This window comes from Hipposideros armiger, unplaced genomic scaffold, assembly GCF_001890085.2.
Source record: "Hipposideros armiger isolate ML-2016 unplaced genomic scaffold, ASM189008v1 scaffold_1177, whole genome shotgun sequence".
NCBI lineage: Eukaryota > Metazoa > Chordata > Mammalia > Chiroptera > Hipposideridae > Hipposideros > Hipposideros armiger.
In genome coordinates this window covers 131,924-154,750 of record NW_017732527.1, presented here as the reverse complement: position 1 = coordinate 154,750, position 22,827 = coordinate 131,924, and the positions used below count along the sequence as shown (strand labels likewise).

Below are 22,827 nucleotides of genomic sequence, written 5' to 3'. Positions count from 1 at the left end.
ACAAAGCATTTATTAGGCCTTGAATAGCCAAAGCAATCCTAAGAAGAAAGAACAAGGCCAAAGGTATCACACTCCCTAATTTCAAATTATACTACAAAGCAACAACAATCAAAACAGCATGGATGGTATTGGCAGAAAAAAAGACACACAGCGTAGTGGTTAGGATTTATGCTGTATCCCTGAAACTATTATAAAATCATATTGAATGTCAACTATAATTAAAATATATATATATATTCTCAGAATATAAAATACATTATAGCGTATACAGTCAATGGTATTGTAATAGCTATGTATGGTGTCAGATGGGTAGTAGATTTGTTGAGGTTATCATTTTGTGAGGGGTGTAAATGTCTAATCACTATGTTGTTTTGTATCCCTGAAACTAATAATTAAAAAAAGAAAAAAAATAAATTCCCAGAGGTGTCTAGCAGGGAATATTTTAGTAACTTTAAACTGAAAGTAACTTTAAAATTACATATGCATCACTGTTTCAGGAGAACATACCAAACATGCTAATACTCAGATTTTAAAATGAGATAAAATAAGAAGCGTATATTAAATATTATTGATAAACTAGCTTTTTATCATGCAAAAAGTTAAAGGGTAAGAAATTCTCTTTTGGGTATGATCAAATAATGAAATTTTAAAAAGACTGTGATAAAAAAAAAGATGCACAGACTAATGGAACATAATTGAGAACCCAAAAATAAACCCATATAATATATATGGGCAAATAATTTTCAACAAAGGAGCCAAAACTATACAATGGAGAACAGAAAGCCTCTTCAATAAATGGTGCTGGGAAAACTGGAAAGCCATGTGCAAAAGAATGAAACTAGATTGCTTTCTGTCACCATATACCAAAATTAACTCAAAATGGATCAAAGACCTAAATAAAACCTGAAACAATAAATTGAATAAAAGAAAGAATAGGTACTAAACTTTTGGACCTTGGTCTCAGAGAGGATTTTATGAATTTGACCTCAAAGGCAAGGGAAGTAAAAGCAAAAATAAGTGAATGGACTACATCAAACTAAAAAGCTTCTGCACAGCAAAAGAAATCATCAACAAAACAGAGAGGCAACCAACTGAATGGGAGAAGAAATTTGCAAACAACACCTCTGATAATGAGCTAATATCCAAAATATATAGAGAGCTCTTACAACTCAACAACAAAAACAAAAAAAATCCAATTAAAAACTGAACAGAGGATCTGAACAGACACTTTTCCCAAGAAAACATACAAATGGCCAACAAATATATAAAAAGATGCTCAACTTCACTAGTTATTGGGGAAATGCAAATCAAAACCACAATGAAATATCACCTCACACCTGTTAGAATGGCTATCATCAACAAGACAAGTAATAACAAGTGTTGGTGAGGCTGAGAAGAAAAAGGAATCCTCATACACTGCTGGTGGGAATGTAAATTGGTACAGCCACTATGGAAAACAGTATGGAGGTCCCTCAAAAATTTAAGAATAGAGCTACCATACGACCCAGCAATCCCTTTTCTGGGTATCTACCCAAAATCTTGAGAACATTTATCTGTAAAGATGTATGTACCCCTACATTCACTGCAGCATTATTCACGATGGTCAAGACATAGAAACAACAGAAGTTTCCTTCGATAGATGACTGACTACATGTAGATAAAGAAGATGTGGTGCTTCTAGCCAATTTATTGTTTCAGGCCTATTTCGGTCTTTGATCCATTTTGAGTTAATATACACAATGGAATACTACTCGGCCATAAGAAAAGATGAAATACTGTCATTTGTGACAACATGGATGGATTCTGAGATTATCGTGCTAAGCAAAATAAGTCAGACAGAAAAAGTCGAGAACCATGTGACTTCACTCATATGTGGGACATAAAACTGAAAGCAACAAAGGAACAAGACAAACAAACAAAAACACAGACATAGAAAACAGTTCAGTGGTTACCAAAGGGAAAAGAGGGAAGGCGGCGGTATAAAAGGGTAAAGGGGGTAAACTATATGGTGATGGCGGAAAAACTGACTCTGGGTGGTGAGTGCACAATACAATATATAGGTGATGTTGTTATAGAAATGTACACTTGAAACCTATATAATTTTATTAACCATTGTCACCCCAATAAAAAATCATTTATTATTGAAATTATCAAACACATTTATATTAACAATCCATTTCTGATTTTATTTCATTTAAAGCACCACCCACCCACTCCCATCCCAGATAATTTTGAGGCAAGTCCCAGACATAGTACAAAAGGCTCTTCTAACTCACCCTTATCCTTAAGATCTCTAATTGAGCATCTCTCACCTCCCTAACCTCTCTGACAGACTAGGTCATACCTCTTACTATACCCAGCACTTGTACTTTAAACAATTATTTCAGTATGTAATTACACATTTAAGTGGTGGCTTTTGAATTACTGTCTATCTTTACCCTACAGTTTATGTTCCATGAAGGAGAAAGTATGTTTATTTTTTGCTCATCATTCTGCCCACTCCACTTCTTACAGGGCTTGGCTCATAGTGAATTCTTAATAACTATCCAATGAATTACTTAAGCTGTGGGGATTTCCATAATAGGGCCCTGTCAGCTGCCCCTTTCTTGGTAGGCTACATGGTCTTTTGCCTGGTATCCAAAGATTTCCTGCATGCAGCCCTGCCCTGGGGTACCTTTAGTCTTTTAAAAGAGTCTTTAATCTTCTTTGATTCTCTCCAAAGCACCTGATAAGATATTATATTTCCAACAGATCCAGTTGGTCCTACTTTAAAAATGAATGTACAGACAAAACATATAAGTAATATTTATCTTCTTGATCTTTTCATGCTCACTAGCTATTTCTTATACATCATAATACTACTTTTCCTCATTGAAAACAGAGCAATGTTGTCACAGAAAGGAGTCTGCGGGAGGGTACCATGGACACAAATGTTTATTATGTATCATTGCATAACCAACACTATGATCAAGTGAATGGGAAGGTAGTTCATTGAAGGTTGGCGGATCATCTTAATGAAGGTAGCTGTCAAGTTTACTTGATTTTCGTTTCTTAATTTTAATTTTTTATTCTAAACCATAAAAATATAAGTTTTGCTGTATTATTTTTTCCCAATATTATTTAGACTTTCTAGTTCACTATGAGAAAGAAAAGTATATATTAAGAATATATTAGGGCTGGCCGAGTGGTGCATTGGTTAAGAGCTGGCTTGGGATGCCAGAGGGTCCCAGTTCAGATCCCACATATGAGGGCCAGTGACACTGCCCTCTACAGCTAAGATGCTGAACAACAGCTCAACCTGGAGCTGGGCTGCCATGAGTCGCTGGCGACGGCGTAGGCTGCAGCCCCTGCTGCAGTGGGTTGCCATGGGCTACTGTGTGTAGCCAGCAGCCAGCGTGAGCGGCCAGCAGCCGCCGTGAGCGGCCGTCCAGAAGCTGGCGACTGATCTGCCTCGGCCGGGAAGAGCGCAATGATGGTGCCAACTTGGGCCAGTGAAGCAACGTCCTCCACAACTAGACTGAAGAGCAAAAGGACAGCAACTTGTCTGTTCCCCTTCCCCGAATTCCCCAGTGCTGTTCCCATCCCCCAATTCCTCAATAAAAAAAATCTTAAAAAAAAAAAAAAGAATATATTAAGGGCCAGCTGATTGTCTCAGTTGGTTAAGAGTTGGCTTAAGAGTGCGAGCTCTGAGCAACAAGGCTGCCGGTTTGATTCCTACATGGGCCAGTGACGCTGCATCCAAGCTGAGCTGTCGCTGAGCTGCCAACAGGTGGCCGGATGGCTCAGCTGGTGTAACAACAAGACTGCCTGTTCAATGGTGGGCTACGCCCACCCGCAACTAAGATTGAACACAGCACCTTGAGCTTAGAGGCCACAAGCTGCCGCCGGGAAGCCAGATGGTGACTTGCGCCCTCCACAACTAAGATTGAAGAACAACAACTTGGCTGGTCCCCTTCCCCAGTTCCCCAATAAAATCTTTAAAAAAACCAATAAACAAACATAAAAACATGTAATCATGACATGTATTTTTAAAAAAAGAATATATTAAGAAAGTTAAATTCTGGGAAATTTCTGAGAAAGTACAAATGTCCTCACAAATTTGGTATCATATTTCCTAGAATTATTTTATGATTTTTTTAGAGTACCAGTGTATTTTGATATTTTGCTGACACAAAATTTAGCCTAAGTGTATTAGCCTAAATGTACTCTTAATAATAACAGTTCACAAGGTTTTGCTTTTTTGCAATAGAATGCTGTGTAGGATTCCCTGTTTACTAGTGCTTCATAATCACTACAAACATATTCAAAGTTTTCTGCAAACCTGTAGCATCATATTGGGTTAAGAGGTGTAAAGTTGATGTCATTTAGAAGATAGCACTGTTCAAAGGGAGAAAAAATTTTGAACAACTGATGGAAAAACAAACCTATAGAATTAAATATGGCCTGAATCATAGCAATAAATATTTTGCAATTTTCATGTTGTTGTGTGATGAGGACTTGCTCCTGCCTAGGATACACCTAAATAGATATTATTGCCCTTTGTAACTCCAAATATTTTCTTTCATGAATACATTTTCCCTGTCACCTCCATGACAATGGTTTCTATTTCTTTGGCCTAAGGTTGTTCATCTTAAAAGTAAAGGATTCTATAAGTAATTTTAAGCACTCTGTTAATTAAATCTGTTTATGAGTGATAATTAAATGGCATATGAAGTATTTTATCTCCTGACTGCATCACCCTACATCAGAAATACATTATACAATTGGCATATCTTAACTGACCTTTCCTTCACTGCATAAATAATCTTACTAGGTATAGAAAATTATTCAGTTAATGCCTCTACAGTTCAACCTTTGAAAGGAAGTGCTTGCATGCAATGTCATTTCTAATTTCCATCAATTTGGATGTTTCAAAGGACTTTTAAAGACTATTATTGACCTTGGTAGAAATTGATACTGTATATAACTCAACTGCTTCATTTGTCTAATATGTGCAAAGTGGCTATTTTTCAGAAAACGTCAGTTGAAATAAGAATTTCAATTATTTTTTTTCATCTGTAGTTGGCAACTAAATCTGGGACAAATAGCTTTAGCTATTGTGTGATATATGAAAAACAAGTTATATAAAGATTCTGATTACATTTATGTTGACATCTCTACAGCATAAGACATATTAAAGATTGAACTCTAAACTAGCTTTAAAACCACATTTGTAATAGATATATTTTAATGTTCAAGTACCTGACCAAATTAAATTAAAGATACAGCACCATCTTATGGATATTTCTATATTTGTAAAATTTGGAAATATAAAAACTTTTCTGAGTTTGGGAGTGGAAAATCTTTATCAGTATAAAAAATTGTAGGAGGAGAGAATTTTAATGCAGCAATAAAAAAGATGTACTATTGAATAAGTTGAATGTGTGTGTGTCTGTGTATGAATGTGTTTGTGATGGCATGATAAAGGCACAAAATGAGATTTGCAATTCTTTTTTCCTTTCAAAATTAAAAATTCTAATAAGAAGAAAAATAAACACGTGTTATGGTAATACAAATTCATAACTTTGTGAAACAGAACAGGTAGCTCAGAATATTGTCAGTCTCTAAATGACACTGGGATATCATAGATTACCACCTTGCATAGATGCTTTAAAGCAACGAAACTGCTGAGAAGTAGAAGTGTTGTTATGAGCTATGAGCCAATCTTTGTAAAGATTGTTGAGAAACTGAGGTATGATAATAAACCTATTTAACTATCTACTGATGCTATATAACTGGTAATAAAGTCTCCTTATATTTATTTACCAGTTAAATATTTTCATAAGTGATTTATGTCCATTTTGTTCAGATTTTAGATACAGGTATTTTTGAATGAATACTTCCTAATGAGCCTACTTATTATTCTAATGTAGAACAAATAGCCTGTTTAAGGAGATTTTAGAAAAATTGATGAACAAAACTTCCCAATTATTAAGGCTTAGTTATATATGTATGGTTCATAGCTCAATTTAATTCACCTTAGTTATCATATACGGACCTGAGGCATTACATTTTTTTTACATTTTTAAAACTGAGGATTTACCCATTTCATATTGTGTAGATTTACTCCACTCTAACCCAAACATAGAGTCAGTGGTTACTAGCGTTATGGTGTCTTGAACTCCATGATAAAAGCTTTGAAACCTCTCCTTTGAAAAAAGTCAATAAATACAATATATTTTGCATATAATTTTAGGGACTTCTGGACTTCCTGTAGCTCATCCATGCTGTATAATTTTAAATAATATTCTTATTTTAACATTTTTTTCTTTAGGTCCTAATTTTGATGAGTGAAAGCCAGGAGCTTAATTATATAAATACAAAGTTTGCTTTTTGCAGAGAGACTCTCTGTATTTTCATACACTACACACACACACACACACACACACACACACACACACACACACACACACTTCTGTTTGGTTTTAACTCATTCTCCCCTTCCCCCAACTAAATTATATAAAAATAACAGTGTAAATAAAAGGGTTTATTGGTTCATTTTTATATATGTTTTATTTTCATGTTATATCCTTTAGAGTGATTTGTAAAAATATGATGTTGACTACAAACAACATAGAATTTTTGGCTTTATCCACACAGAATAGTACAGGTTTTAATACTGTCCTATTAGTAATCATTTTGTTTATAATGTAGACTCTTGACTCAAAGTTTCTAAATTTTATTTCAAATGTAAACTAATCATCAATGTAATAAAATTAAGTTATTCTAGATGTCCACATTAATAGGAAAAATTGCCAACACTACACATTTGAATTGATTGTTTGGTTCCTTGGTAGGAGCTCGAAAAACACGACACCTTTAAAATCCCACCACACTGAGAACATAACCTTCCTCTGATGAATGTTTGCTTTTGACGTCATTTGAAACAAATTATCACGTCGAGACCAGGAGTGTTTGCGCACCACATTATTGTAAACAATCCATTTCTTATCAGTCGCTTCAAAAAAGGATTGCTTTCCTCACGTTTAATGAGCATATTGCAGATGTTTATACGTGCCATCAAATGAACTTCTTTGAGTTCATGTGGAACCCAAATATCGAGCTTTCTTCCATATCCCAGCTACTTCAGGTGGTCGTGAATGCTTGAATGATGGATGTTCAATGTTTCTGCAATCTCTTGTGTCATGTAACGTGGGTGTGACTCGATCAATGCCTTTATTTTGTGGTCATCAACCTTGGTGGGCCTCCCTGACCAAGGAGCGTCACTGAGATCAAAATCACCAGCACAGAATTTCATGAACCATCGTTGGCACTGACATACTTGTAGAGCACTGTCACCGTAAACTTTATGCAACTTTTCACAAGCTTGACACACGTTCTTCTCTTTATGGAAGTAAGAGAGTAAAATATGGCAAAAATGCACAGTTTGGTCTTCCATCTTCGACTTGTTGTAAAATCTCCCAAACTCAACCAAAGTGCTCATTTTTATTTTTTAGAATGAAGCTAGAACGGTCAGCTATCAAATGACATAGCAATAACATAGATGCAAATGACTCTAGTACTTCCAAAATTGAACTAGTGCCATCTGTTGCAAACATGTGTCATGACTTTTCCGACAACCCAATACTAGTAATCATGGTGGTCTTCACCGGTACACACTCACAGAGCAAAAAAAGAAAAAAGAAGCCAGTTTCATGTAAGAATATCTTTGATTAGGCAGTAAAAAATATTAATTTTGTAAAATCTCAACCCTTGAGTACACATTAAAAAAATGTCCTGTGAGGCGTGAATTGGAGAGTATACATAAAACACTCCGCCACATAATGAAATGCAATGGTTGTCTTAAAGAAGTACCAGATTGAGTGGTAAAGTAGCTGCTTTTTCATAGAACACTACTTTTCCCTGAGAGAAAACCTTGGCAAACAAGTTATAATTATTCATATTTAGATATTTGACAGACATTTATTCAACAGTCAGTGAAGTGAGCTTGTCACTTTCAGGAACACAACTGACAGGGTTTTTACCAGTGATAGAATTCAAGCTTTCAAGCAAAAATTATAATTTTGAAAAATTTGTATCTGTGAGCTTCATAGTTTTCTAGTACTTAACAATTTTTTTTTTGGATGACATTGGTGGTTATTGACAAATGGAAATTGGGATACTATAAAATAAAATTAAAAATGTCAACTTTTGGACAATCTACATTACTTAATGAGCCAATTTTTTCCAAATGACCAATGAATGATGTCACAAAATCATGCATCAGTAAAAGCCCATTCAAGATGCAAGATAGACTAGTGGATTTTTCAATATAACAGAGTACAAAAAGTTTATTGATGTAGTTTTAGTTTCCACATTGCAACTAACCTTGAAGAAACTACTACTTATTGAGTTTTGGTGTAATATCAAAGAAGAATATCCACAATAATATAAAAAGACTATTAAAATGTTCCTCCCTTTCTCAACTATATGTCTATGTGAGGTTGGATTTTCTTTATCTATTTCAATCAAAATAATGTATTGCAATAGATTGAACGTAGAAGCAGATATGAGAATTCCCATGAATTCTACTGAGCCAGACATTAAAGAGATTTCTGTAGTGTAAAATCATGCATTCTTTCCACTCAACTTTTTATTTTGAAAATATAGTATTTTATTCATAAAATATGTAATTTATGTTACATAACAAATTTGTTATTATTTTAAATGAATAAATATGTATTTCTACATTTTCTGTTTTATTTTCTAATATTAGAAATATTAATAAATATAACTCACATACCAAAAGATGTTTGGGGCTCTTAATAACTTTCTTTTTTTAATATTTTTTTTTATTGGGGAATTGGGGGAAGGGGAACAGTGCTGGGGAATTAGGGGAAGGTGAACAGACAAGTTGCTGTTGTTTTGTTCTTCTGTCTAGTTGTGGAGGACGTTGCTTCACAGGCCCAAGTTGGCACCATCATTGTGCTCTTCCCAGGCGAGGCACATCAGTCGCCAGCTTCTGGACGGCCGCTCACAGAGGATGCTGGCCGCTCACGCTGGCTGCTGGCTACATACAGTAGCCCATGGCAACCCACTGCAGCAGCGGCTGCAGCCTACACTGTCAGCGACTCAGGGCAGCCCAGCTCCAGGTTGAGCTGTTGTTCAGCATCTTTAGCTGTAGAGGACAGTGTCACTGGCCCTCATATGTGGGATCCGAACCGGGGCCCTCTGGCATCCCAAGCCAGCTCTTAACCAACGCGCCACTCGGCCGGCCCTCTTAATAACTTTTAACAGTGTAAATGCGTCCCGAGAACAAATCTGTTATTTATTGCTACAGACCAAAGTAGTAGTAAGTAGTTAATAAAGACATATCTTTATTTTCCCCACTTGATGTTATTTGACTATCCTTTATAATTTTGTCCAATAAAAACTCTTCTTTGATTTAATTTAATTTTGGGGGGCATTGTTGTTGAAATGGTGTCAGTTTTTACAGCAGTAGAATTTTCATCTCTTAAGTGAGACATTGGTTGAATTCATAGTCAATTAATGCACTCAGGAAAAAAGTGTTCTACTATAGGGCTTAATATAGAATACGCACTCAATAAATTTTGTTGACTGGCAGAAAATGTATTTAAAAACAAATTCAATATAAATGCAAAAAACTGTGAAAACTACAGGGAATTAAAAGCTCTATTTATTGTTTTTTCCACTATGAACATCATTTGTAGGTTTTATTTGTTCTCATGAAAAGTTCACATAGTTTGCATTTCTATTAACATAAAAACACAAACAACCTCTTCTAGGCTAAATTCTTGCTTCTCTAGAAGACTATAACAATCATCACATACATTTTATATTTTGAATTAATTCAGGACTTTTCTCATGACATTTTGAGCACTCAGATTACAGTATGCTTCTACGTTTTTTCCCTCCCTGTACTCAAATTTACTTCCTCCGAATTTCTCAGAAAATGAAAAATTAAAGAACAGAACTGTAATCGATCAGTAATGAATGCTCCCAGATTGAATAGGAACAGAAGGAAAGTAGCTTCTAATGGTCGGGTCAACCTTATAAAAATTATGAAATCTTTGTGATCTTAGTAAAACACTAAATTCACATATTTGAGAATTTCTTTAGTCTGGTTGTTGCAGGGCAAATAATTTAGAAATACAAATTTTAAATTATGTAAAACCCAATACATAAATGCATAGAAGTATTTACTAATTTATCTATGATTTGTTTCTATAATTCTACGGTTAAAAGTGAGCAAAATAATGAAGCAATTATAATAACAATAAAATACTTGGCGTTTACTGACAATTTACTCTATACCAGATAGTATTTCAGTGCTTTGCATGTATTATTCTCTTTAATGTTCACAACAATCCTTTGACTATATGGGGTGTGTGTGTGTGTGTGTGTGTGTGTGTCTGTGTATCAGTGTGGAATACTCATTTACTAGTCAATTTGTGCTGATCGCCTGTATATATTTTTACTCATTATCTGTAAAAAGTGAGGTTCTAGAACAATTCACTGCTAGAATTCAAATTCTAACTGGAGAGGAACAAAAGAAAAAGCTGAGCAAAGAGAGGAGAGGATTTAACTGTAGTTACTAGGAGGATTATTGTCTCATAAGATATACTCATCTCATAGTTTCAAAATTCTGCTGCTTCTATCTTACTCCTTTTATTATATGCACACTCCTTTTGTTAGCTGTGTTTGTGAGTTGACAGTTTTCCCATACATATTAGCAAAACTGGTCCTTCCATTTGACCGGAAAATGTTCTTCTCTCTGTTCTAATATAATTTTAGCTATAACTATACTACAAAAGATAGACTGCCCACTTCCAAAACAGGTAATGAATATTTTGTGGTTTTTTTCTCTATTACCACAAGAGCATGTATTACCACAATTTCTTATTTTTCTCATGCCTGTTTCATATGTATCTCCTCAAGGACAAACTGTTATTGTTTTTATCTACTCAGAATACTGCATAGAGTGGGTGCCCAAACAATGCCTATTCAATGAAAGAATAATTTCATCTGTGACTTGAAAGAGTTTTAATACCTTCCTTTCAGGTCAAATGCACAAATCAATTCTCAACCAGAAAACAGACCCCCTATAGCTATTCAGGTCACACACCTGTTTCCTTAAATATCATTGCCAAAACACATTTATATTCTATTTTATTACTGTGCATTCATCTTTTTCTAGCATTAGAGGTGTTTCATTAAAAAGCAGTATAACTTCCATTTGTTTTTATGCTCACCTTCACAAAAGTAAAAATGAATCAATGAGTAAATTCAAGTGCATTTCATGTATATGAAATGGTACAAACCAATCATAGTTTCATGTTGGGCATCATTTATTTAATTATCCCAGGGCATCAACAGATGTTATAATTACCTGAAAAGTTAACATTTAAGGCAGAAATTTATCAAGAACATTAGTGTATGCACAAAATTGAAAATTTTAATGAGAAATTATTAGGGTAAAATTAAATTTGTTGATCAGCTCTTCTATTCAGGTTCCTTTTCTTCCATCCATGCCTTTATTGGAGGATAGGCAGGAAGGGGTCCACAGTTGGCCCTCTTCTTCAGAATTTCTGGACCTTATTATCTATATGTGTAGCTTCAACTACCACCAATATGCTGATGATCCCCTTATCCAGATTTGAGTAACACATTTGTATTTCCAACAGAGTTTAGGTTCTCTCTGATAAGCTCCTCAAAACTTGATGTTTCGCTAAACCTGCTTGTCTTCTAGAAATCCACATTTCATCTATTACCAGTCAAGTTATCTTATCCTGGGAATCATATTCTATCCTAGACTCTCTTCCTTAGCTTCTCATGTATATCCTATTAATTCCTTCATCCGTCTCTTAAGCTTTCCTTCTCCCTTTGTCTCCTGTCTGAAATTCAAGTCCTCATTGTTCCTCTCCCAGAGTTCCTTAATCTCTTGGTACCTTGCCTCTGGTTTCACTGCCCTTACATTGCTCCAGATTTCCTCTTAAGAGTTACAGATCACCTTATTTCTTATCTTAAACCTTTATGTGTATCTCCATTTTCTTCAGGATATGGTTTAAATCCCAAAGCTTGCCAGATAAGGCCATGAAAACGTGCCCACTGTCCTGTTTGATGCTGAATTTGTCTCTGCCTGTTCTGTAATCTCACCTTCCCAATCTTCTTACATATCCTGCTCTTCAGATATGCCAGTTTACTTGCAGTTGTCCAAATGCGGCAAACAATTTCATGCTTTTGTAAATGTAGTTCCTCCTGTCTGTAGTGTACTTACCCCAAAAGCTCTTAATCATTTTTCAGGATACATGTCAAGCATTCTGGAAGCCTTCCCTTATGCTATCCTGAATGAACTATTTCTTTTCTGTATTACCATTATCTCCTGGTTTATTAGAACAACTATCAGATTGAAATACCAATATTTATTTTGATTTTTTAAATAAGTGTTTTTCTCATTTGTCATTCCTTAACCTGTATACTTTTTAAGATCAGAGACTGTATCTTGTCCTTCTAAGTATACCCGGCACAGTTAGTTTCTTAACCAATGTATGCTTAATTAATGAAATCTTTAAACATTCTCTTTGTTGTCTTCTGGATATTTCTTTAATTTCTACTCTTTAAACCGTTTTCATCATCATAGAGAAAACTCTGTATATCTTATTCTAAAAATTATTAGATGTTTTCCAGTGGAACCCCAAGGCTTGGAGAATCTTTAGTTTGATAACCATATTTAATAGGAAGAGAGTAATAAGCTATTATACCAAATAGTATAGTAAGGAAACTGAAAAATATACCTTTCCTGGCCAAGAAAAGGAAGGGCAATAAAGCTATTATATTTAAATTGTACTTCTATGTTCCTAGGAATTATTTTAGTTAGTTTAATAAATAACATGTGTTCAATATTGACATAATTAGACAAATTGTAATAGAAAAAGCTACTATTTGGAACTAGAAAGGACCCACTCTGTTCAATTCTTGTTCCATTAGTTGTTAGTTCTATAGAAAAACAAGAGTCTCTAAGTCTCAGGTTCCTTATCTGTATCATGGAACTAAAAACAAATGTGATAATGTATGTAAAGGACTTAGGGCAGTATGGGTACAAAGCATGCAAATGTCATCATCATCATCACTTGTCTCAACTGGTTACTTTGGTGAGTTATTAGATAATCGCATTTACAAACTTTGCAAATTATAAAGTGCTATGTATATAAGCACTAGATACTATGACTGAAATGAACAAGCTTGTCATTTATTGCTTACCTTGCCAAAAATGAAACACTGTCTTTAAATTCCCCCGTTTTTGAGATTTCCTATTCGTTAACAGTTGATCAGTCATGCCCTCAATGAACACCTTTTATCACTGTGGGCACCTCTTAAAAATTGATACAGTGACAAGAAGGAGTCAATATTGTACCTTCTTGTCCTTTTACCCCATCTAGGGAGAATGTCAGTAAATGCAGCAGAGCCTCTGTCTTGTTTACCTAACTGTGAAAGTGGCATGAAAAAAGCTGAAACTGCTATCTGGCCATGGGTGAGACAAGCTCAGAGACACTTTTCTCTGCTTGGTGATGATATTTGACTGAGCTTTATCACCTCCCTGCATACTGCCTTTTGTGGGATGCAGTTTTCCCTGTTTCTCCCTGTCCAGAGTAAGAACATCAGAAAGAAAATAACAGAAACTCCTAGGTGGTTCCGACATTGGGAGTGAGAAATCTGCACAGATAAAGGCTTCAGGTGCAGCTACGAGACGCCCACCTGAGGTCAGAACCAACAGTGACCAACTGTTGTGTGCCCCAGTGCGCCGCGGGCTGGTCCTAATGCTTCACAGGGCCGGACACCGGGCGTGCACTCAATTCTTTGCTGAATAAATGTCTACACAACTCCAACCTGTCTTGAGACAACCTCATTCCAACCCAGGAAATAATCGAGCCGTATATGAGCTGAATCTATCTTGCTCATGCGTCTACAGGAATAAAAACAATTTGAAAAGAAAGCCTCGCGTGTTTTTTTGCTTTTGTTTTCAAGAACGTTCCTCTGACTTTTGTAATTTGGACTTCACCATGAGCGTCAAACAGAAGCAGAGCAGAGCTAGAGACTTTGCAAAGTCTTTTCCCAACGTTATTTGCAGGTGAACGGCTCCGGCCCCACTTCTCCGCGCTCGGGTTGAACCCTGCGCATCAGGTTCGGGTCCAGGAGCGGTTCTGGCGGCTCCCGTCACCTGGGGGAAGAGTGCGGAGGGGGGAACTCTCGCGCCCCCTATTCGCCTGCACCCTCAGGGAGCGAGAGAAAGAGGGTGCGGGGCGAGGTCACGACAGCCCGAGCAACCCCGGGTGGGCGCACACAGAGCCTGTACGCTCATCGGCTCCCCTCCTTTCGCAGACTGCGCGCCCCGGCCCCCGGGGCGCCCCGACACCTGGGCCAGGCGGTGGCGGCGGCGCGCGCACGCGCACTCCGCGGCCCCGCGCCCGCTCCTCAACATTCCGCTCCACGTGTTGCTTGTTGTAGGCGCCACAGGTTCCCCACCTGCGCCCGGGCGCTCGGGGCGCTCGGCCCCCGCCCTCGGGCGTTCGGGGCCGCGGGCTTGGCGCGCCGCCGGCGGGCCCGATGAGTTCGGCGGGCGCTCGGGCTCCCCGCCGGCGCTAACTCCGCCTCTCTCATCCCGGCGGCTCCCTCGCCGCGGGTCCACCTCCCGGCTCCCGCCCGCCCCCTTCGCCCGGGCGGTAGGAAACACTCCTGTGTCTAACTCGACGTGTCCGGAAAGCCGCGGCCAGTTTCCCTTTCGTTCTGCGGCCGCCGCCGTCCGCCGCGCGGCTGCCGGAGCCCCTTGGGCGCAAGCCGCCGGGGGTGAGGCGCCTGGGGGCCGCGGGGCCGGGCTGCCCGGCGGCCGGAGCACCATGCTGGACCCATCCTCCAGCGAAGAGGAGTCGGACGAGGGGCTGGAAGAGGAGAGCCGCGATGTGCTGGTGGCGGCCGGCGGCTCGCAGCGAGCGCCAGCGGCCCCGGCTCGGGAAGGGCGGCGGGAAGCGCCGGGGCGCACGGGCGGCGGCGGCGGAGGCGCGGCCAGACCCGGGAGCCCGAGCCCCTCGGTGCTCAGCGAGGGTCGGGACGAGCCCGAACGGCAGCTGGACGAGGAGCAGGAGCGGAGGATCCGCCTGCAGCTCTACGTCTTGGTGGTGAGATGCATCGCGCACCCCTTCAACGCCAAGCAGCCCACGGACATGGCCCGCAGGCAGCAGAAGGTGAGTTAAGTGCCACGACCCGGCGCCTTCTGCCGCCACTTCTTCCTCCCCGGGGCTTTTCTCCCGGCAGATCGCTGGGGTACCTGCCTGCTCGCTGCAGGACGCCGTGTTTTTGCTAGTCTTTGAGGGCAAGGGAACCTCTGGGACTGGGGGCAGGACGGTGCCTTAGCCCGTGGGTACCGGGCTGCAGCGGACGCGCCTTCGCCCCCCGGCTTGGCGGGAGCTGTCAGCCCGGCGTCCGTGAGACCGAGACCGACCCGGCAGCTCTGGCCGCGCCGTGGGGCACCCGGAGGGCTCGGCTCTGGCCGGGTTAGAATGCAACTCCCATCAACTTTAATTTCTAACGGCAGTGGAGCTGCCTGACCACCCAGCCCAGATGGAGCTGGGCTCTGAATGAGTGTGTAGCTAGGCGAAGCAGATGGATCCGGACACTTGTGTTGGCTAGAGGGACGTCTGCATTAGAGCGAAGGGGCACAAACGTTCCTTGGTGAAGGAAAAAAACACACAAAGTAAAACGGACAAGTTTCCTATACTGCTTTATAACTAGGACATCAAATCTAAACACCGCAGGAGGTAATGCAGCAGCTTTGTGGAGATGCTGTGAGTTGGTAAGTCCTGGTCCGGGCAGGCCCAAGGAAACCACTATTGATCAAAAATAAAAGATAGGTACACAACCACTTCATAACGACTGCTTTTTCTCCCCCCTTTCCTCCTGAGGAGCTAAGGAGTTTGTTTCAGGTGAGATGTCTCCAGCTTTAGTTTTAAAACAAGACCCCAGGGGTCTAATGTTCTGTAGCAGACAAAACTAATGACTCAAATTGCCCTATCTGGGTGTTTTTAACAGAAACCGTCCAGGAAGTCTAATAGAATGCTGGACCTGGAAGGCTCAGTAGACATCGGCAACGGTCCCTAAATTTGGGACATGATATGGAGACCCACAGAGATTGTAATTTGCCTAAGGCATACCTAGATGCACAGACACTTATTAGTTTTCTGAAGTATTAAGTGTGTGAGGCATCGCGTAGAAATTTGGAGAGCTTTTGAATTGAATTTTGAAACTCTGTAGTTAAGAGGCAAAGCAGGCTTCCCACCATCCTCCGACCCCCATCTATCCATCCTCTTAAAACAGGCCTAAACTAAGTACCTGATTTGAATCGTTCTCTGGTGTGCTTACAGGATGATTCTTGACAGCTGGTGGCTAATTACACGGATCCTCCAAGCACCCAACCCTGTAGGTAATTCAGTTGCCGAAGCTGGAAAAGACATTGGGAACCTCTGGGCAGACCCCTTGTTTTGGAGGAGAGAAATAAAGCGGTAGTATTTCCTAATCCCAAACCAACTGGCATAATTGAAGACATATCCCAGGTCAGTTTTGAGTGCCCTGTGGAATTTTTTGAGCCTTCCATCCAGAAAGGGAATACCATACTTATCTGTAGCTTTCATTGAATTGCATTGCAGGTACCCATTATCTCTTCTCAACTCTGTTGGTCAAACACTTTGAATTTCAGTAGTCATTCTTAAACTAAGTGTAACTTTTTGACAACATTTGTGGTATGTGGTCATACAGAGTTTATGTGTATCATCCAGTCTCCAATTATTTTCAGTCATATTGCATTTGATATTATTTTTAGTACATTGAAGTCTTAGAAACAATGTATGGCTAAAGTAAGATGCGGTTCCTCTTTGGAATATTATCCTTGAAGATGCTTTTGCAAAGAGTCACCGATAGCTGATTTATACTGTGCATACTTGTTGCATTTTGTTTGTTCAAATTGTGCAGGTCCTTCTGACTGCTCCTGTTTACATGCAAGCATACCTCAGAGATACTGCAGGTTTGGTTCCAGACCACGACAGTAAAGGAGGTTGTAATTTTTTCACTAGTAGAGGGTCTTGCCTTCAATTTGTACAAACAAAAAACTGCAACATCTGGGAAGCCCAATAAAGTGCAGTACAATAAAACAAGGTATGCCTGTAGAACGTTTCTGCAGAAACTGAGTTGGCAAACAGGTACATTCACAGCACTACTGAGACTATTGTTATGACCTGAATCCAGGCATTACCAAAAGTAATTCCAAGCTACAAAACAAAACAGTGCATATGTCCTGTGCAAAAGTATTTCGAGTGCTTGGAAATTTCTTTTTCCTAAATGTTGAGAGCATAGAGTGCTTTCAGATTAACTTTTGTGAATTTTTGTTTTTATTAAAGGGGGGGTGGTGGCAAAACAACCTAAGTATTTCTCTTATTCAAACTTCTTCAAAAGGCCTCACACTTTTTTTTTTTTTAACATGCTGCTTGCTCAGGGGAGCTGGAGCAATTGTTGGCAGTCAGGTTTCCTCCTAGAACAAAATGAAATAGGAGTTTAACTATATTCTTGTGAACTTGATGCACAAGCCAATAACTAATACCCAAAACTTTGCCTGGAATTGTACAGTTGGGTTATGTAAAAGAAATAACAGGATAATTGCAAAATCACAATCCAGTGTGTGTTTTTATTCTGTGTCTTCAAGTAGCCAGACATGTAGTAAAAGGATGTTAATAGCGTAAATTGTTGTCATTGCAATGCACATTGCTGCTTGTTCACTTCTCCCAACTTTGAGAATTTAGAAACTCAGAAATCGAGATATTCGTTTTATAAATGAAGAAAAAGCACAGAGCAGTAAGAACCACACCCTGCTAGTCAGAGCCCTCTGACTGTTAGGGCTGGTGAGCTTTTGTGAGGAGCTGCAGTATTTTTATCACTTAGCTAAGACGGCCCACAAAGCTACAATAGGAAGGGGGCTGTATCCATGAGTTTCTTGGGCAAGCTTAGTGGCATTAAACTCAGTTGACTAGAACATGTCTTTGATTTGGGCTGGTAAATTTCGACTCAGAGTGACAGGACAGGTAGATAGATAGAAATGAGCAGGAGGAGACATCTAGCCCCGGTTAGAAAGCCCCTTGCTGCAGCTCCTACTTGGGTCCAGACCGCTGGCAGCTGCCCTCACTTGGGGCACCAATGCCTCACTTGCCCAGCAGGATTCCAGGCTGACACAGCCCCTAAATCAAAAGGATGTGTTGTTAGAACCAGAGAAGGAAGGAAGACATCCCACTCATCAGGACCGTTTTAGTGAGTGTCTCAAACCCTAAAAAAAATGGACAGACACTGCCTTGAGAATCAAAAGGGAGGAGTGGGCACCTCAGCAGGAGAAGGAGAGATAAAGGGAGAGGAGAGGGGGTGGCAATTCTACCCATAGGAATAAAAGCCTTCACACAATGTAAGGAGGGGCCATTTCCTCTTGGGGTTGTTTCATTCCACATCTTGGAGTATATCGAGCCTTTACGAATAAACTTCTTACTACCCTGTATCTGCACAAAACACTGTCTCTCGACTGAATTTTTTCCCTCTAGAAGACGAGCCGAGGAATATTACCACAACCCGGTAACGAGAGGAATAACAGTCGTCAACTTATACCAGTTAGGTCCTCTGACTATTGACTTTACAGAAAATTCGGGGGTGTGGGGGGCATGTGGACCCAACACTGTGACAGGGCTCCAAACCAGGTGGTCATATTACCTAAGTGAACATGCCAGGGGTTCACACATGATACGAATATGAAGTAAACAGCCAATAGCTACCTAACCTAAGCTGTGAATAGTGCCGAATGCTCTGATGCTTATTTATACCTTGATTACCTTTGGGCACCGTCACTGTGCTGACCGCAGTAAGGATGGATTTTGGAGGATTCTGCATTATTGGTTAAAGGCGGGATCAGTGTCTAAACTAGAAAACAATGACAAAGTTAAAGCAAATCAGTTATTAATGAAGGCGATTGGTGGGTTGAACCTTTGGAAACCCTGGAGGAAAAAGAAATAAAAGGGGTCCATGGTAGCTAGAAGGTAGGGAGACTGTGACAAACATGATGACCACCACAGAAAAGGTGAAGCACATTCACCCACGTAGATGTGGGTCTACAGATAGCAAGTATCAATTTCTAACTTCCTGGTGAGCATCTCTTAAAGTGCTGGTGGTTTGGGTTAGCCTGGAGGTTTCTAGTTAATGGCTGCTCTAACCATTATTGTTGCTCTAGTCATTGTTTTTGTTTTTATTAAAGTCAGACGTTGAGGAGGAGCCAACTATTTTTAAACTAGAATTAATGAGAGAATTAAAAATATTAAGATAGTGCCTAATAACTTGCCATGATTCATATACCTTTTTTTTTTTTTGCGTTTCTATGTGCATTGCCACGGTAATCACTAAATTGTGCCTTATTAAACAGTTTTATATAATCACTCCCACCACGTTGCATAATTTTCCTCATTCTAAGTCTGAATAATGTATGTAAATAATACTGTACAATTGCAGGTGGTGGGGATGTAAGCTCCTTAGGTAAAACTGGTCAGGACAAGGGCATTGAGGGGAAATCGTATTGGGTAAAAGCCGCAGTGTGCGTTTGACTATGACTGTCACATCTGAATGTTATACTATTATACAATGAGTGGCCACTTTTTCCATCTTTGGAAATGGTAGTCCTCAGTGTGTGTGTTTTGTTTTTTTAAATAATTTTCTGACAGTTTAGGTGATCCCAAGCTCAGAGAGAGCGCCAATTTTGTTAAAAAATTAGCTACCAACTTACAGAGTCTGAGAATCACTTATGCTCTGAGTCATTGTGGCCTGAGATACAAGTATGGCCTGATATGTTTTCTTAGCACAGTGCATGGTGTATGAGAACTTGGTAAAAGTCTGGATGCATGGATGTGTCAGACTGAGTCTCTCGGAAAGAATTAGGTATAGGATGGAGGAAAGATAATATAAAGGCACAAGAAGTCTTCTACTTTACTGTGGAAGCTAATGTTCTGAAACATGTTGAGACCCCCAGGACTCGCCCCACCCTTTTAAAGGCAGCTATGAAAATAGAAATACCCTTTGGTGTACAGCGAATGGCCTCAGAGTGGCACTTTCCCGCTACCAAACCCAGGAGAGGCGCAGTGTAGAAGCCCCACAGTATGCCTTGCTTGGCGGGTTCCAACAGATCTAATAGTCTGAAAAGCCGTCCTTTGTGCCTCCTCAGTTCCGTATGTTATGGCTCAAAGACAGAAGGGATGGGTTTTGTTGTTTGCTTCTTTTAACGATAGGGAGTACACTGTCCTGTGGGGAGTGAGTTGGAAGCCACACATGAAAGTAAAAGCTCAGACTGGACTTAAAAAGGAGCTCAGAAAAATGCTCGTTGCTTCAATTGATTCATCTAACCCTCCACAGGCTATCTGGAGACCACAGCACTTAATTTGGTGGAATGAGTTGTGCTAATGAGAACTGAAACAGATTAAGTGATATTGGCATTTGCTGCTTTCTTTCAAAAAAACAGCTGTAATTTTAATATACGACAGCTTATAAAGTGAAATACAATATATTAATTAGGGGGTTTTCCTCTGCATTTTTTCTTTTTTCCTGTTCATGGAAACAGCCCCCTTCATTTGTACATTCACAAAAACTAGCACAGTTTGTAGGGCCATTAAAGACATTCAAAACAAAAGAAAGTCAGTTGCCAGATTATGAAATATGGGCCCTGAATGGAAAACCCCACCCATTATTTGCTAGTGAGGCAGGCTTCTTTTGACTTATTGTGTTACATTATATGCATTTCTTTGCGAAGGAAGAGGTGGGTTGCATAGTCACGTGTTACTATTATTTCACTTTTTAGGCTAGAAAAGACCTAAGGATTGTAAATAGTGAATGTTATCATTGGGACAGATGACACCTTCCATAGAGTTTTAAGAATATTCAAGAATCAAATTATGAAATTGCCTCAAATCGGTAACATTTTATTTTATGAACCTTGTGTTTAAGCCATGTAAAGATTTTGAGATAATTTCTTAAACAAAAACACTGGTGATTTGTATTCTCAGCTGCACATTAGAATCACCTTGGAGAACTTTTAGAAATCCCATTATCCATGTTATACCTCAGACTAATTAAATCAATCTCCAGGTAGTCTTAAAGCTTCCCATGTGTTTCTAATGTACTACCAAGGATGAGAGCCAGTGCTTTAGAGGGAAGCTATAGCGAAATGGCTTATGTTCACCTGCTAGGTGCAAGTATTTGCAATAATGATTGAGAAAACTGAGTAATTAAACCAGTACTCCATATTAAGGAAAAGGCAATAAGAATACTGTCAGTAAGGAACAAAAAAACACATCTAAATAATCTTTTAGGGACCACCAAAGACCCCAAATAACCACAGTAATCTCAAGAAAGAAGAACAAAGTTGGAGGTATCACGCTGCCGGACATCAAACTATACTACAAGGCTACAGTAATCAAAACAGCATGGTACTGGCATCCAAACAGACACATAGACCAATGAAGCAGAATAGGGCCCAGAAATAAACCTATGCTTATATGGCAATTAATCTATGATAAAGGAGGCAAGATTATAAAAAAAAATGGGGTAAAAGATATATGCATTCCTATGTTCACTGCAGCATTATTTATAATAATCAAGATATGGAAGCAAACTTGTCTATTGATAGACAATTAGATAAAGAAGATGTGATACATACAATGGAACTTTATTCAGCTATAAAAAAGAATGAAATTGCTATTTGCGACAACATGGATGGACCTAGAAAGTATTATGTTAAGTGAAATAAGTCAGAGAAAGATAAGTACTGTATATTTCACTTATATGTGGAATCTAAAAAACAAACAAGCAAAAAATGAACACACGAAACAAACTCCTAGATACAGAGAACATTTTGATGGTTGCCAGGTTGGGGGGGTGGGGGAGTTGAGAGGATGGCTGAAAAAGGGGGTAGGGATTAAGAAGTACAAACTGGTAGTTACAAAGAGTTACGGGATGTAAAGTACAGTACAGGAAATTTTAGTCAATAATATTGAAACAACCTTGGTGCCAGGTGAGTATAGATTTATGGGGGGAATCACTTCATAAGTTATATAAATTTCTAACCACTATGCTGTCCACCTGAAACATAATATTGAATGTCAACTGTAATTGAAAAGTAAAAAAAAAATAATAATTTAAAAAATAGTCTGCATGGAATCCATACAGTGAGAGGCCAGTGCATATTTAGGTTTTGAAAAGGTCTTTAGTTAGGTGATATGCTGGCAGCAGTGAAATTTCCTTAGCAATTGTGTAATTCATAAAACTACGGATAGATCATTAGCAACAGAAAATGTAGGATGCTGAGGGTAAGCCTGAGTGCTGCTTTCCATTCCCACATGAACTGGGAGGGAGGACATAGTGAAATCTCTAAGTTGGAGTTGAGTAATGCCCAACTGAAAAGTAAATTTCACAGAGGTCCCCCAAGACCATTTAGTGGGTAGAATGTTTTCCGTGTATGCAGTAATAATGCCTGTAGGTTTTTCAAAAAGTCAACTTACAGGGCATTCTCAGGTAATCGTCTTAAGTGAAGTAAACTAAAACAATTTAAACAAGCACTTGTAAGAGTGCATCTATATGTAAGAGTGTTTTGATATTTTTCTGCTGTTTCCAAAATTCTAACAGGTGGACAGGAAGGAAAGCTTCCATTTCCCTCCAACTGCATTAATAGGGTAAGTTGTTGGTTCGCAGTTGGGAGCCTTCTACTTTGTA

General features: G+C 39.2%; 1 protein-coding gene across 1 annotated transcript in view; it reads left to right on the top strand.

The window, feature by feature from the left end:
• The first annotated feature begins 13,527 nt into the window (after positions 1 to 13,527).
• LOC109376719 (translation initiation factor IF-2-like) overlaps positions 13,528 to 22,827 on the top strand; it is a 121,825-nt gene continuing 112,525 nt past the window's right edge. Inside the window, exons 1-2 of the mRNA XM_019632814.1 lie at positions 13,528 to 13,531; positions 14,194 to 15,239. Of these exons, the coding sequence (XP_019488359.1) occupies positions 13,528 to 13,531; positions 14,194 to 15,239 (1,050 nt within the window). The remainder of the gene's footprint in view (positions 13,532 to 14,193; positions 15,240 to 22,827) is intronic.